Source organism: Lynx rufus, unplaced genomic scaffold, assembly GCF_022079265.1.
Source record: "Lynx rufus isolate CCGP_SWC_20201006 ecotype Redwood Valley unplaced genomic scaffold, mLynRuf1.p SCAF_18, whole genome shotgun sequence".
NCBI classification, from domain to species: Eukaryota; Metazoa; Chordata; class Mammalia; order Carnivora; family Felidae; genus Lynx; species Lynx rufus.
This window is the reverse complement of record NW_025814832.1, coordinates 4,772,817-4,788,641: the sequence shown is the minus strand read 5'-3', so window position 1 is coordinate 4,788,641 and position 15,825 is coordinate 4,772,817. Positions and strand designations below refer to the sequence as shown.

At 54.8% G+C, this 15,825-nt stretch overlaps 1 protein-coding gene across 7 annotated transcripts in view; it reads right to left on the bottom strand.

Moving 5' to 3' along the window:
- Nucleotides 1-1,866: 1,866 nt before the first annotated feature.
- The window catches only part of MYO18A (myosin XVIIIA), a 102,951-nt gene continuing 88,992 nt past the window's right edge, over nt 1,867-15,825 (bottom strand). For 6 of the 7 annotated variants that reach the window (XM_047080703.1, XM_047080704.1, XM_047080707.1 and 3 more), the window contains 4 exons: nt 15,205-15,390; nt 14,767-14,906; nt 10,519-10,641; nt 1,867-3,287 (listed from right to left, as the gene is read on the bottom strand). In XM_047080703.1, coding sequence (XP_046936659.1) covers nt 3,143-3,287; nt 10,519-10,641; nt 14,767-14,906; nt 15,205-15,390 — 594 coding nt within the window. In that variant the 3' untranslated portion in view covers nt 1,867-3,142. Of the gene's footprint in view, nt 3,288-10,518; nt 10,642-13,897; nt 13,943-14,766; nt 14,907-15,204; nt 15,391-15,825 lie in introns of all 7 variants that reach the window. The other variant, XM_047080709.1, reaches the window with a different exon arrangement.

Below are 15,825 nucleotides of genomic sequence, written 5' to 3'. Positions count from 1 at the left end.
TGCTGCAACTTGAAGTGTTGGTCATGTGAGGCGATTTCCTGCTTCCTTGGCCTGTGGAGATCCCTACCACCACCTATCTTTCCCTGCCTCAGGGCCTTTGCTTAAGCTTTTTTTTTTCTGGTACACCTGTAGAAGCCTTTCTTCAAACCCCAGCTCAAAATACCAGCTCCTTTTAGAAGCCTTCCCATCCTTCTCCAACCCCCTCCCCCATCATATTCCCAAAGCAACCTATTTGTCCTTCTCTTATGTCTCACGTAATTATTTCCACATGGGTCTGTCCCAATCTATGAGCCCCTAGATGACAAACACTATAATTTACTCCTCTCTACTCACCCAAAGCTTGCAGATATTAGTAGATGCAGTACCTATATTGTATGTCTAACTCCTCCACTAGAATATCTGCCTTATGAAGGAAGAAAACTCATCTGTCCCCAGCACTTAGAACAGTGCCTACCTAGGCCATGGCAGGCAGTTATGAAATATCTGAATGTTGAGTGAATGAATAATTAATAATATAAGCTTTCTGAATTGAAGCCCCAGGTCAGACAATTCGACAATGATGTTGGACTTTCCAGTTAACCTGAGGCCTGAGTCAGCGCAGGTCAACAGAGTTGGGATCTTGTCTGCAGATGGGAGGGACTCTGTCACCCGTTCCTGGGAGAAATAGGAAATGCACCCATCTATTTGAGAGCATGAGTAAAAGATGAACATGAGGAGCCAGCAGTTAAAAAAAAAAAAAGTAGGGGCGCCTGGGTGGCTCAGTCGGTTGGGGGTCCAACTTTGGCTCAGGTCATGATCTCACGGTTTGTGAGTTCGAGCCCCGCGTCGGGCTCTGTGCTGACAGCTCGGAGCCTGGAGCCTGTTTCTGATTCTGCATCTCCCTCTCTCTCTACCCCTCCCCCACTTGTGTTCTGTCTCTATCAAAAATAAATGAATGTAAAATAAAATAAAAAATAAAAAAAAAGTAACTTTACTTTTATTACCTTTTCTATTCGACCTTGCAGGGGCAGTGGAGAGGGGTAGTCTTTTTCATTCAAGAAGGATCCATATTATACTTCTCTCCCACTCGTTCTGGGGGACTTTCCTCCCTCCTTCCCTTTCTTGACCCTTTCTGGGAGGCTGACATTGCCAGAGCCTTGGCTTCAGGGCTGTCTGATACCCTTTCCCGCCTACCTGTACAAACCAGGGGAGCCCGACTGACCAGCTGTAAAAGAAACTTTATGTGTGCCAGGATTATAACTGGTCACATTACAGAAGGTGGAGGAGGAGTCGTCGTTTGTTTTTAACCCTCTGTAAGAGCTGCCTCGTAGCTGTCAGCGAGCAGACCAAGTGTGGACTGAGTCATGAAGGCAGAGACTGGGCAGGGCAGAGAAGCCAGAACTCCCAGCCTACTCAAGTTGGCCTGTGGCCAATGGGGTTGGGGGCCAGAGAGAGTTCTGGCAAGTTTTGATCAAAAAGTCATATTTGGAACGACTAAAATTAAACTTAAAATTTTTTTCTAGAAGGACTTGAAAAAAAGAGAGAGAGAAGAGAGAAGCTAGGATCCCTGTAATTGGTGAGATTTAGTAATCAGAGGACCTCAACATTTCTGAGTGGAGGCCAGTGTAGGATGAGCCATGAATGGCTCTGCCTGATTGCAATCTACAAGCTCTTAAAATAAAAGGTGGGGTTTGTCTCCCTTGACCAATCTTCTCATTCTACCTTTGCCTGCCCCCAGGTGACCTGCCAGAACTTTCTTTGTGGCACTGATCTGGCGTGGGAGTAGGCCAGAGACCCGGCCGCTTCCCCAGGTCCTTACCAGAACCCTGCCTCTGCTCCCCACTGACCATCTAGGACTTCACCTGAGCCTGAAGTAACAGGCAGAGCCAGGAGGAGAAGGATGTTTATTTCCATACATCAGGTAAACAGGGAAGAGAGAGCACAGCCCAATGAGTACAAACCAATTGCGGGAGAGAAGGTGAGGGGGACAGCAGATGGGAGCTGCACCAGGCACTGCCCTTGGGTCCCCAAGTCTGGTATTATTGGTGGGATGACCTTTAGGGTGGGGCTGGGACTGTCCGGCCACGTGTTGTCTTGTCTCGGGGAAGTGTGTGGGGGCAGGGCAATTGGAAGAAGAAAAATGACTCAGGCTCAGGACACAGGGTGAGGACTCGTGTCTAATGCACATCAGTACTGACCCAAACCCCCATCTTGAGTTTTTCTGATCACAAGCTCCCAACCCAAGGCCTTCCCTCTCAAGTTGGGCCTACGGTCCAGGCAACTTGGACAGAGGGTCAAGGAGGCAGTGCTTGGATAAGCCCCGAACTTATCGGCATAGGTGGAATGGGTTTAGTCTTAAATAGGTCATTGCACTTAACACACTGAGACGAAGGGGGTGGGGGCTGAAAGTGCCAGATGGTACATATGCACCCCTGTCTGTGTAGGCTTGCTCAACCCAAACCCAGAAGCACCTGAGAGCCGCTCCCCATGCTGACAAGAATCTGGACCCAGCTCCGCTCACCGGTCTCTCCAGCTGCACAGAGAAAGGACTGCTCTCTGAGGAGCGAAGCGGGAGATGAGATTCCCCTAGTCAGTCATTCCTGGAAACCCCAGCTGCCACCACAGCCCCCTCCCACTCTCAGGGATGCAGCTGTGATGGAGAGGGTGGGTATTTAAATTAAAAGTAAAAAGACAGCAGGCACTGAGAAGAGAAAGCCCTCACCCCAAGCCTGGGGGCGGGGAAGGAATTGCTGTTCCTGCCCCCAATTCCTCCCCATGGACCCAGCAACCTAGAGTGTCCCAGCAGGCAATCTGTCCACCGTCCCTGAGCAGGGGGCTGAGATGGAGGTCAGCTTGCTGGCTCCATGCAGTGCCAAGCCACCTGCCACTGCCCACAGTGCGGCCCAAGGTCGAAACCAAAAGTGTGGCATTTTGGAGGCAGAAGGAGCATTAAGTTCTCTTTTCAGAAACTCCTCTTCCCCCCACCTCTTCCATGTGGAGATGTCAGACACCCACAATTTGGAAAGCCCCCCAACCCCCTTGGGTCGGGTGTTTCCCATGCAGATCAGCAGTCAGGTGGGGGAGACCTGTGCCCCATCATTTCCTGGGAGAGGCGCTGTGGCAGTAGCCTTTGGGTGCCAGAGGTTCAGACCACTCCCCTGGGCTATGCGTTGGTCTCTGTCGGCTTGGCCTCTGTGTCGCTGTCACTCAGATAGTTATGGGAATATCTTGGCCTGGAGGTGCTGTCCAGAGGGTCGTGTTCATCATCTGACCGGTCAGGGGCAAGGGACTTCCAGTAACTGGTGGGGCTGCAGGGAGAGAGGAACAAGGTCACAGACGAACAGTGCTCTTAACTCGCGGCACCAAAGCCTTTGGGTCTGGGAGGCTCCCAAAGCCCTGTCATAGCAGTCCCTAAAAGCCACAAATTGAGAAGTAAATTCAATCCTATCTTGCTTGAGAAGCAATTCCATCTTCCCCAGAAGACACTCAGAGTAGTAAGAGAAAGGAGCACATTGTTTTGATTCTGAAACCTTTTGAAATTCCCAGGAAAGCAACACTGTAGAGCAGTGGGTCTCAAACCCGAGTGTGTTATAAGGACTCCTGCATCCTTCCCTGGAGAAATTTTGATTTGCTAGCTTTTGGGTGGAACCGAGGAATTCCCCATTTTCAACTCCTCCCCAGAAGATTCTGATTGAGGTGGTCCATGGACCAGGCTGACTTGGAGAATGGCAGTCTGGTGATTATATGGCTACAACCTAAGGGAACCTCATTCCTAACACGATTCCTTCTAAGAAGGAGGAGCCTTCCCCACGGAATACTACCAGACCTTAACACTTTCTCCTTAGGCTTTCCTAAGGCCTGTGAGAATTTCTGCCCTTGACCGTGCCATCATCTATTCACCACAAGGATAGGAGACTCAGGATGTAGGAACCGGCAAGACGTCCATTTCAGGGTGGCATAGTTATCCCTTTCTTGGTATCATAACCCAGCCCTCTAGAGTTTTCATCAGGCCACTGGGAACCTCCAGCTTCCTCCCACCAGGATGTGAAGAAACATCATCCCCTGGATGGAGCAGGCTCATGGCATTCAGCAAGGATGGAACCTTCTGCTCCAGTCATCTTTTTTTCTTTCTTTCCCAAAGCCTGAGAGCCACCTTCCCCTGCCCCTCCCACCGCTGCTGCCTCTGCCGGTTCAAGTGCACCATAATTTCAACACTCTTGAACAAAATGCAGCACAGAGAAGCTCCACCCCTACCAGTGTCCAGCACTCAGAGAGTCCCCGTCCAGTGCTCCCAGGGACACAGCTCTGCTTCCGGATCCTAGAGAGCTTCCACTGGCATAAACAGGAATTCGGTGACCCCTCTGCCCACAATTCTGCTTTAAGAATCTGAGGCGGGGAACCTTGTTTATAGCCCCTTTGAAGTTCTACCCTAAACCCGAAGAGGAAGAAGCAGGCTTCTGAGAGAAAGAATCAAATCCTTCACTTTTCCATCTGTGTTGTGAAGAAAGGGTTTGGCTATTGAGTACTTCCAGCGTGTGAGACATCGTCCTAGGCAGTCTGGATATGCGTCTTATTCTTCACAAGAGCCCTATGAAAGGTCACCAGGAAGCTGGTTCAAAGAAGCATCTTGCTCAAGGTCATATAGCCAGTATGTACATTTGAACTTGGACTCTTAGACCTCAAAGCTTTTGCTGACTCCACCCGGCCACTGGATTGGGTGACCCGAAGAGGAAACAAGACCAAACCTGAATGCTCCCCACAGGCCCATGGTGAAAGCCCAGGGGGTGTGTAAAGATAGGTTTCTCTCTCTCTCTCTCTCTCTCTCTCTCTCTCTCTCTCTCTCTCTCTCTCCCCCCCTCCCTGGGGAGAAGGAAGAGCCTGACAGACTACATGTTCAATTATGCAAAATGGTTCAGGAATGGGGCAGTCTGGTTAATAGTTATCATATTTCTCATGAATGAATTACCATTTTTAAAGGAATCAGAATAGCACAAAACACATTTAATACAAACTAGACTGAACATAAATGAGTCTTACTTTGATGGGCCAAAGGCACTTAAGGACTCTAGGGTGTCTCAGGGACGAAATCATAAAGCTCAATGATGACTGTGCACCATAGAAAAAATTGGGGTTATTTTAGCTTTTGGGTTGTTTGAATTCTAAATTAGTGGGAGCCTGGTTTTATTTTCATGTTTGAGATAGAATTTCTGGGCACCCAGTGCTAAGGTCTGCTCTTGGGCACGGGAAGGACTGATTTTGTGAAACGGCAGTGTGGTTATTTTGGGGGCAGTTGGGGGGCAAGGCAGATGCCAGGACTGGGACCCAGATGCCAATGGGGCGCTGTCGGGTAGGGGCCGGCCCGAATTCCTTTCGATTCCCCCCACGTCTCTCCTTAGAGTAGGGTCGTGTCCCCCATCCCTATGTCCTTGTGCCCGCCAGGTTCCAACACTGCTCCATCCAGGTGCTGGGTAAGTAGCACAGGTAGTGGGGGTCAGTTCCACGGAGCCATAAGATACCCTTGCCCCTGGCTGGGTGTTCTTCAGCCAGTCTCCTTTGTGGCTTCTATCGGCACAGCTGTAGAGCCAACAGCAGGCAGCTAGCCCCCTCCCAAGGGCAAGAGTCTGGGCTGGCAATTTGAACATTTTAACCAAATTGTTCCAAAAGCTTTCCTCCCCACAAGCCAGTGTCTCCTGCGCAGCGCTGTCACAAACAATTTGGTGTATAAACTAATTCCTGCTGGGTGAGCCCAGGGTGGCAGGCCCCTCCCCTTGCCTCTGCTATGGATGCGTTCGTGTTCTGAATTCTCACCGGTCCCCATCACCAGATGGGAAGCTAAGCCATCACTCTGCCCCTGCCCCCATTCTACCCAAAGTCGGTTCATGCTGAGTCTGACTAGGTCCTCCCTTCCCTGGCCCTTCTCCTGCCAGCTCTGTATTGACTGGCAAGCTTTTGGCTCGGCGCCCACTCTCCCCGCAGTGAATCCAATCCTCCCCGGTGGTGTTGTATAGGGTTTCAGGATCACTCCTGTCTTGCTGGCAGACAAGAGGAACTGTGCTGGTGGCTGGGGGAAGAAACAGGCTTTATGTAGTTTTGTTCTTGCTGGTCCTGGGGTCAAGGGTGATGATGGGCTGAGGGCATCGGGTCCGAAATACACCAGTTGCCGGGCAGTGTGGAGGGGCCTGGTGAGGCCCACGTCTTCCTCTTCAAGCAGGGGTGCAGTGCTCAGATGGGTCTGGCCTTCTCTCTTTTCCAAACCACCCGATGGCCCATCAACTGACTTCCTGCATTCAGGGAGCAGGGCACTCAGTAGGGCTGCGGAGGGGAAGGCTGAGCTGGTAGATACAATATTGCGACTCCAGCCTTTGCTCACTGTGGAGCTGACAACAACTCCCTGGTGCAACAGAGATGCTTTCTGCTCCTCCCAGAGCATCCCGCAACCACTGCCACAGGGGGGAAGCGACCGAGCAGTGCTGAGCCCAAGGGCTTGGTTTCAGAGCAGCTCGGGGCCAGAGGAATCCAAGATGTCTGTCCATGAGCCTGGGCTGGGCTTAAATTCCACCCTCCTCCACCATCCCCCTAATTCCATCCCATCACCCATCTCCAAATAGCTGCAGGTAACTTTCACTTCTACTTGCTCCTTTCCTTAAAACATAACTGGTCCCTTTGGGTATAACCCGGCCAAGTCAACGTACGTGCTCAGCCACCCCACGGCACAAGAGGCCCACAATCATGCGACAGGTGTGTGTTAGTTCATGCATCGGGGAAGCAAGGCCCCTGCCCCAGGGGGCTGCGCTCTGGGGTCACACCTCCTGGGAAGCAGCAAGCTTGCCCTGGGAGGGTGCCAGGCCGAAAACAGCTTCACATAACCAGGGTGATCCAAATGTCACCACCCACCAGGGAAACCGGGAACAATGGGACTCCAGTGAGTCAGTTTCTGCCTTCTTCTGAGGTGGGGGTGTGGGCATAAAGGGCCTAACTGCTAGATCTCCCTTCCCACAGAGAGAAGGCTGGGGGAGGCAGGAGAGCCAGGAGGGGGCTGTCACTCAGCAGCTGCTAATTTCTATTCATTATAACTTTTTAAGATGAGCTGAGCTGAGGCGACGCCCATGTGTGGGCTTCAGGTGGGAGGGCTGGGGAGGGAGTCAGGGAACTGCGGGTTTGAGGGAGGGTGTGGTGCAGCCCCGTGAGCCTTGCTGTCTGAGGCTTGACGCGCGTAGCAGGGAGGAAGGTGGCGTTGCAGGGCAGTGTCAAGAGCCGAGAGCCGAGCCAAAGGTCCCGTAAGAGAGGGCGGCCACTGACACACCAGCTGGGCCACTGACACACCAGCTCGCCCTCAGGGGTCGGCTAGAGCCCTTTCCCAAGCCCAGCCCATTGGGGGCATAGACAAAAGCCCGAGGCACACACAGTAAACATTTCACCTGTGGGCTCTGCCTTGGGCCCTACGGAGGAGGAGTGGTGGAGAGCAAGCCTAATAGACTCCATTCAGATCCCAGCACATCACTTCCCAACTGTGTGACCCTGGCCAGTGACTTAACTTCCCTGAGCCTCAGCTTCCTCTGCTATAGAATGGGGCTAGTCAAGCCTTTGTTATGGAGTTAGTGTGAGGATGAAGTGAACAAAATGTGGCAAATGTCTAGGAGGTCCCCCGGCACCCGCGGTGAGGACTTAGTAAGTGGGAGCTGTGCCGGACCATCCTCAGCAAGGTCAGCTGACTGGGCTCGGGGCAGAGAAGGACTAACCAGCTCGCTGGCCCCACTCTCCAAGGCAGCCAGAAAGCTCTCTGAGGCCAGGCCTGCCACAGAGGCACGCAGGAGAGGCCTGGGTGGTGGCGGACGGGGTCGGGCACGTTAGTTCACACCGAGCGGCACACTCCATGCTGCACCCCACGCCGGGCGCCACCTACTGCACTAGTCGCTCTCGGGCCGGTACAGGTACCGCATCATCAGGCTGTCCACCTCCTTCTTGCGTTTCTTCTCCTCCTTCCGAGACGGCCGGTGCGCCTGCCTGGCCTCCTCACCTTCTGCAGCCGGGCCCTTCTTCACGCTCGAGCGGCTGTGGCCTGACACAGTAGAGCCACTGGATGTCGATGAGGACTCCGACTCTGTCTCCGCTCTCTTTCTTCTCGATTTGGACTTCTTCTTGCTCTTCCGAGAGCGCCCCTTCTTCCGCCGCTTGTGCTCCGAGGAGTCCTCGGAGGTGGAGCTGGAGCTAGAGCTGGAGCTGCTCCTTCTCCGGCTCCGGCTCTTCCGGCCGCTGCGGGAGCGGGAGACGTCAGCGGCAGAGGCCGAGCGGCGGATGCTGGTGGCCCGTGCTGGGAGGTCCAGTTGGGCGCTGCGGACACTTTGGATGCTCTTCCGGTCGTCCTCCTCGGAGTCGGGCTCCAGGCTGCTCCTCTGGAACGGGACGGGTTTGTAGCTCAAGACCTCGTTGATGGCGGCCTCCAGGTCTGGGTCCAGGTAGGAGTGATGGCTGACAGGGCGGATGCTGGAGCCGAGAGGCTCATCCGTGGCAGAGGGTGAGGCGTGTGGCCGCGGTGGCACCGACAGGCTGCGGGCCAGCGACGGGTGGCTGTACTGGGAGTGGGCCTCGCTCAAGGCCACACTGGCTCCGTCATCCCACGCATCCAGGCAGCTCTGGCCCAAGGACAGGCGGGAATCAGGGCTGTCCCGGCCCAGGCCCGAGGCCCGGCTCAAGGAAGGACTGAGGGTCCTGGACAGGGTATCGAGCCGGGAGGTGCTGCGCCGGGAACTGGGGGAGCCTGAGAGCGAGAAGCTCATGGAGGAGCGGGCCCCGTCCTCACCGGAGCCGCGCCGTGTGGCTGAGGAGGCCCGGCTGGTGGGGGCAGAGACGGTCGAGGCCCGGTCGAAGTCTGAGCCCCACCGCTTCTCCAGCCCCCGGCCAACGCGACTCCGGGCCTCGGAGAAGGTGGAGCCGCATTCATCTTGCTCTTCCCTGGGGCCTGTGCGGGTCTTCCGGGGGGGCCTCTCTGGGGAGGCTGCCCGCTCGCTCAGGGTGGTGAAGAGCGAGTCCTCGTCCCCAGTGCCCCCGATGGAGTCCTTCAGGGTGAGCCGTTTCCGGTAGCTCAGAGAGCTCAGCACGGAGGCTGGCCTCTCCTCCACCCCCTTGCCCTCCTTCCCAGAGGTGTTGAGGGCCGTTCTAGGGGAGGGAGATGAGGTCGGGAAGAGAGAACCAGTAGTGGATTAGAGGCAGCCCAGAGAGAATGGAGGGGAGGGGAAGGGAGGGAAGAGGGGGGGAGGGAGGGAGGGAAAGAGGGAAAGAGAGAGAGAGAGAGAAAGAGAGGAGCCGGCATTAAACCCAGAGAATAAAGATACAGAGGGAGGGAGGAGACATGAGGCAAAAGGAGCGAGCGGCAGCACCCTGGCAAAGTGGCAGCGAGAGCATCGGAGGAAATGAAGCAAAATAATTTGCGTCAGTGAAAATAGCTTCATGGAGAATGTCATGTAAATTAGACCATTGTTCTATTTCATCACTTTTCCCCCTCTAAAACGTTTAGTTCAATTTATTTCATTGTCAACTACCTGGAGCCTTGTGCCACACCGTGGTGAACGGCAGTGGGGCGGGGAAGGCGGCATTATCTGCAATAACAAAATGTTGTTTGGCTGAATAAATTAAACCAATTAGAGGGGGCCGCTGGGTGCTTGTGGTGAGGGGCTGGACTTGGGAAGGGGCCTCAGGGGAGTTGGAGAAGGCGAGGGATTACTTTACAAAGCAGCCTGCCCGCTACTCTGGGAGGGGGTGGAGAAGGGTGTGCCCTGGTGGGGATCAGGATGGTTCAGAGTTGGGGAGAAAGTGGGAGGCGGGGGAGCCAGCAGGGAAACAGCTTGAGGAGGCCTTGGAGCAGAGGACAGAGGATCTCCCTCCCTGCTGCCATGCTGGCTGGGAAGTGAGGGACGAGGAACGTGGAGGCCCGGATTCCAGGCGTAGCTGTCTGTGTGATCAGAAGCCTGTGACTTGGCTGGACAATAGGGAATGAGTTCTCCCAGTGGATGGGTGTGAGCAGGAAGCATGGGGGTGGTGGCGAGGGGAAATGGTGAAAAGATCAGAAGAAGGAGAGAATGGGCAGAAAAAGACAGAAATGGAGCTGTGACAGGGGAGTCAGGGGAGCCAGTGTCTTTTTCTGCCGGCTTCAGGGGCCCAGCCAGCCCTGTCCGGGGTTGTGGGATCCGGAGTCTCCTTATGCCACCTTCCAGTCTTGATTCCAGGGCCCAAACTTTTGGGTAGTTCAACCGACATTTGTCAAATGAGTAAGTGGGGATGAAGTTAAACCCACGGCAAACCGAAGCCCTGAGTCTGGTAGGAAAACATCGCTTGGGAAAAACAAAGGTGCCACCAACCCTGACCTGACACTGAGCCTCCTGGCGCATCGCACACGCTGGGGGCATCCCTGGGCCCCTCTGAGGCACGCCAGGCAAGAGACGCCGGTGGCATGAGACCCGGCCTCTTTGGGATCCAGGCACTGCTCAGCTATCCCCGGGCCATGAGGTGGCCTTTCCTCCCAGCTCAAGGCCGCACGCTCACCTGGAACTCTTCAAGCTGCCATCGTCGGACGCTGCCTTGGAAGGCCCCTTGTTTTTCGACAACCATGACTTGACCCCGTCGACCCGGTCCTCCAGCTCAGAGTCCACATCTGAGTCCCCCTCGCTGTGGGATGAGGAGCAGAAAGGTAGGCAAGGCCGGGGAGGGAGTGATCACCTGCTGCCCAGGAAGGAGCACTGACGGGGCGGCAGGTATTTCTCGGGCAGGGGTGGGATGCGGGTGACATGCACATCGGTGAGTCAGGAGGGGAACAAGAGAGGTCAGATGGGGCATACCATTCACAAGGACCCGGCCCCACTCAGCAGGCCACACTGTAGGACAGCCACCAGGAAGACCCTGAGGGGCACGGAGGCACCTCCCATTCTACTTTCTGTGACAGCCCGCTGTTCAGCCAAATAAGTCCAACGGGGATGACGGGGAAACCATCCATGTATCAGTTACAGCTAAATGGCTCTTGGTTAAAAAGAGAGGATTCGTAGGCTCTACGGCCACTCCCGGAAGCCTATTCTGTTTCTTGTGTGCACACTCCCAGAAACGGGGCCATGGCTACTGCCATTTTCCATGCCTTCACTGTGAGAGCCTGACCACTGGCCGTGGGTCAGAAAAGACCAGGGCAGCTTTCTGGCTGCAGGTTAGCTTGAACGGGAGGCCCCTCAGCTGATGGCAGCGCTAAGCTAACCGAGCATCACAGGCCAGATCCCAGACCGGCCCTGTGACTTCCCCGGCCCTTAAGAAATAAAGAAAAATGAGGAGGGGGCGTCAGCATTTCCTGAGGTGCTAGCACAGTTTCGGGATTCAAACTGCACCCTGGAGATCCACTTGAGCCCAGAGAGTCCCAGACATTGGCTCTGTCTCTCTGAGTCTCCTCTCCCCCTCCTCCCCAGTTCTTGCTCCCCAGTTCTGCTTTCTGGCCAAGCTGGCCTGAGCCCTCTCTACTTGCAGAAAAGCCCAAAGGAGTCAGAGTCTGAGGCTGGAGTCATGGTGACTCCTTCACAAAGCAGTGGGGGCTTAGAGACAGCTTCTGAGTGAGAATGCTTCTAGAATTCTGCAAAATGTCTGCTCACCACATTCCCCTGCTATGGATATGCTGGGATTTCTCCTTGATATAAATTTCCGTTCATCTGTGTCAACAGGAGCAGGCCCATTCCTGAATTATGTTCTTGAATAAATAGCCACACAGGCGCGCGCGTGTGTGTGTGTGTGAGGGCGTACACACACACACACACACACACACACACACACGCACGCACGCACGCCAGAAACCAGAAACCACCAGACTCTGTTCTGGGGACTGTGAGAGAACATGACCCGTTGGGAGGGGAACAAAGAGGCATATTTTATGGGCTTCCATCAAATACAGAATTATAACGAAGACGAGGCTGGTTGATGCCCTGGGTAAACAGGAGTTTAGCAGACAGCCCCAAAACCACTAATGCAAGCCCTGTGCCTGTCCGAGCCTGGCAGATTTACTATGGTGCATGGGCCCCATGGAACGCCAATACCACCTGATTTATACACCCGTGCAAAAAACCTCCTTCTCTAGCTTCAGAGCCTGTAATTTATCACCACCGTTCATAACCATATTGATTGCCTTTAGAAAGGAGGTGCTGTATGCATCGCAAAATCTATGTCTACATGTTAAAAGTGTTTCTGTATAAATCTCCCTTAATACTGCGCTGTTTACTGCTTTCATTAAGGTTATGGCAATAACAACTGTATCTCTAAGTAAATCGAAACATTATTTTTCTGCCCGCCTTAGCACACTCACTCACTGGCTTGCTCGATAACTTGGAGCTGGGGCCCAGAGCTGCTGAGGACGGAGCCACACCACCTCTGCCATCAGCAGGATTGTGGCTAGGACTGCCCACCCCAGTGCGCCTGCGTGAGTGCACACTGGGGTGTGCGTGCGTGTGTGTGTGTGTGTGTGTGTGTACTCATGCATGCACGCACGTGCCCATGCCTGGAAATGGTTTAGAATATGATCTTAAATGCGCATTTTATCAGCCCTCGAAGCTCCTACAGTCCAAGGATGGCAGGGCTAGAACACACAGGGGACAGATAGTCGTGGACCCAGAATATGAATTTCCCTCCTTACATTCAGAGCAGCAAACGGGTTGAGAAGCTGGCCTGGCTGCCCTCACCTTCCCTTTAGTTTCGAGCACATAGATGATGTTTAGGTTCTTTTTCTTAAATAATCAGACCCGTAAACAAACTCCAGGGGCAGGCAGGCTCAGGGGGCAGTTGAAACTTTAAATGGTCGGAATTAAACCTCGAGTCAAATACAATTTATGTCCAGGCTCATGTGCTATTAGTTAACTGGGAGCCGAATCGCGGGGGAACAAACAAACGGAGACAGAATGGCGAGGGATATTAATTGTGTGTGACAACCGGGCTCCAGCGGCCCTCTATCACTGTTACACACTATTACATTTATCATTAGCTCTCACGGAGTCCTTTGCGAGGCCGCCAGCCCATCCTGGCCAGGGGAGGAGGCCTGCCAAGCCAGAGGGAGTAGGGGGAGGAAATCCAATGCCACGCTAAAAAAACAACCTCCAAACAAACAGCCCTGACGAACTTGACGGAGGATCACTCCGATCCGCCTGAAGGCCTGCACATCTCACACCCGCCGTCCAGCTCCCACCCAGAAAGAAAGAATCGAGAGAGGGTGGATGTGCTGGGCTCCCTGCCACCTGACAGACAGGCACCAGCGCAAATGCCTGGGGCCTCCCTGTGCCCAAGGCGCCCGCAGGGAGTAAAGTAAACACATCTGGCTGTGTTCCCTTCCCTTGCCAGTTCCCTCCCCCCTGCCACTGCTCCCAGGCTGTGATTAGCTGCCTGGATGCCTTCCTCAAACAAGTAACTGCTAGATGCTCCTCACCTTGTACCTTTGTCTGCCACCAGAAGGTGGTGGACCTTTCAAAATGAAACATACCCGCTTCTTTTGGGTAGCTTGGGCTCCAAAGGAGCCCCGGGATATGGAAAAATCCAGCCCGAACAGACTTTTCCCCAGAGAAATAGGCTGGGAGGCTTGGTTTCTGAGGAAGGAGAGGGCTGGAGCTCAGGAAGGCAGATTGTGGGTACCACCGAATGAGGCTGAGCTCTCTTTTCTGATGGAGCCCCCGTCCTGCACACCAAGGGCATGAGCGCCAGCCTGCACCTCCCTGGGGTAGCGCCTCACTGCCCTGGCCTTGCCTCCCCTCAGGGCAGAGTCAGTGGTGTTAGCGTGAGACCAGCTTGGAGAGTGTGCAAGAGGCCGTGTCCACGTGCGGCATGCAGTGGGGACCCTGGGTGAAAGCCAGTGTTAGGGGCAGTTAGACACCACAGAAGGAGAGGCAGAGAGCGCCTGCGCCCCAGTCCTCACGGTTTATTCTTTCTTTTCTGATACTTTGTCACCATGTCCTGCAAACTGGAAACAGAAAGAAAATGGTGGGCTAGGGGGACAGAAGAAGAAGATTGAAAAACCAGTGGGCAAAGCAAGGGTGGACCTCTCAGCCAAGGTGGACATCCTGAGCAAGACATGGCTCTGGCTGGCTGAGACCAGCTGGGGGGGGTGGGGTGAGTGACAGTGTATCCTCAGAGGGAGGTCTGGGCCGCCCCGGGGCACTTTTTCTCTGCCCCCAAGGAGCAGGCTTCTTATGTGGGCCAGGACCCACTTGCAGGATGGGGCATCAGCACTCAAGCGGGAAGGGGGCAGGTCTGGGGGTGGGGGTCCGCCCAAGGCAGCCTTCGGAGTTTCTCCAGGGCCTGACCCTCACCCTCCAGAACTGCTGGTCTACCTGCGTTGTGACTTCTTCCTGAGCCTAGGACTATAAATCTCTCTCTCCGAAACCATTCCCTGGGTGGGTTTTATGAGAGAAAATCTCTGGCATGGTAACAAGGTACCACGGGCCTTAAATCTCTGCTTTCCCCAGAGTAGGGCAGGCGCCATCGGAAATGCAGCTAAACGGGGGAATAACTCATTGTGAACAGGCAGAGCTGGAGAGCCAGGTTCCCGGGAGGCCTGAGGAGGGAGGACAGGGAGGGGGAGGGAGGGCATCTCACCCGGGCAGCACCGGTCCTGCCCTCGGTCATTACAGGACAGGGTCCATGCTGGGGTCTGGCAATGAGGGAAAGATGGGCTGCGGCTCAGTGGCAGGGAGACAGAGACTGCAGCTGTTCTACCTCGTGGCCTGCTCCACAGGTGGTCAGAGGGCCTCGGTGCGGCCGCCGCTGCCACAGAGGCCCCCTCACCTGGTGATGAGGTCCTCATTCCCATCGCTCTCCATCTCGTCCTCGATGGCGGCCTGCAGGTCCCCAATGCGCTTGAATGCCAGCTTGAGATCGGCCTGCAGGCTCTGGTTAGCGGCCTCCAGGCTCTCCAGATCCATCTCCTAGGAGGGAGGGGGGGCAGTCGAGTTCACCGGAGGGCCAGTCTCTATCTGGCTGCTCTAGAGAAAGCCCGCTGCAAGTCTCTCTAGGCCGGGAAGGAGCGCCATGGAGGCGTCATGGAGCTCCAGATGGAGACTCGGGCACTGCCCCCGGCCCTCTGGCCTGGCTTCGGGACGTGTTCCTCTTCCTTCCAGAGATCTAAACTCTGGTTTCTTTGTGGCCCATCCCCCACCCCAGCCCAGGGGAGGCGTGCACCCAGACAGCTGCCTGCTCGGGGCCCTGCGGGTTTCGGCACGTTACCAGTTCATGCTTCTTGCGGCTCGCCTCGGCCTCCTTCCTGGCGAGCTCGCCCATCTCCTCCTTGGTGTCGCGGAGCTGCCGCTGTAGCCTCTTGTTCTGCTCCTTCTCCCGGTTCTCAGCTGCTGTGCGCTGATCTCGCTCCTCAGTCAGCTTCTCCATGTTCTCCTTGAGCCGGCTGGCCAGGCTCTGGAGGGGGAGGTAGGGAAGAGAAGCCCACCAGCTAGTCAGAGACGGGAGTGTGGCTCTGATGAGACTCCAGAGTCAGGAGGCCTGGGGTCCAGCTCTGGCACCACCACTCGCTGCTAGGTCTGCTAGGTGGGCAAGAATTAAAGCTCTCTGAAGAGCCTTCCTTCATCTTTTTAAAAATAAATAAATAAATAAATAAATAAATAAATAAATTAATTAATTGATTTGAGAGAGCGAGCGAGAGCGAGAGAGAGAAAGAGACAGAGTAAGCAGGAAAGGGGCAGAGAGAAGGAGAGACAGAATCCCAAGCAGGCTCCAGACTGTCAGCTCAGCCCAAGACGGAGCTGAAACCCACGAATTGTGAGATCATGACCTGAGCTGAGAGTCAGATGCTTAACAGACTGAGCCACCCAGGTGCCCCCTTCCTTTATCTTC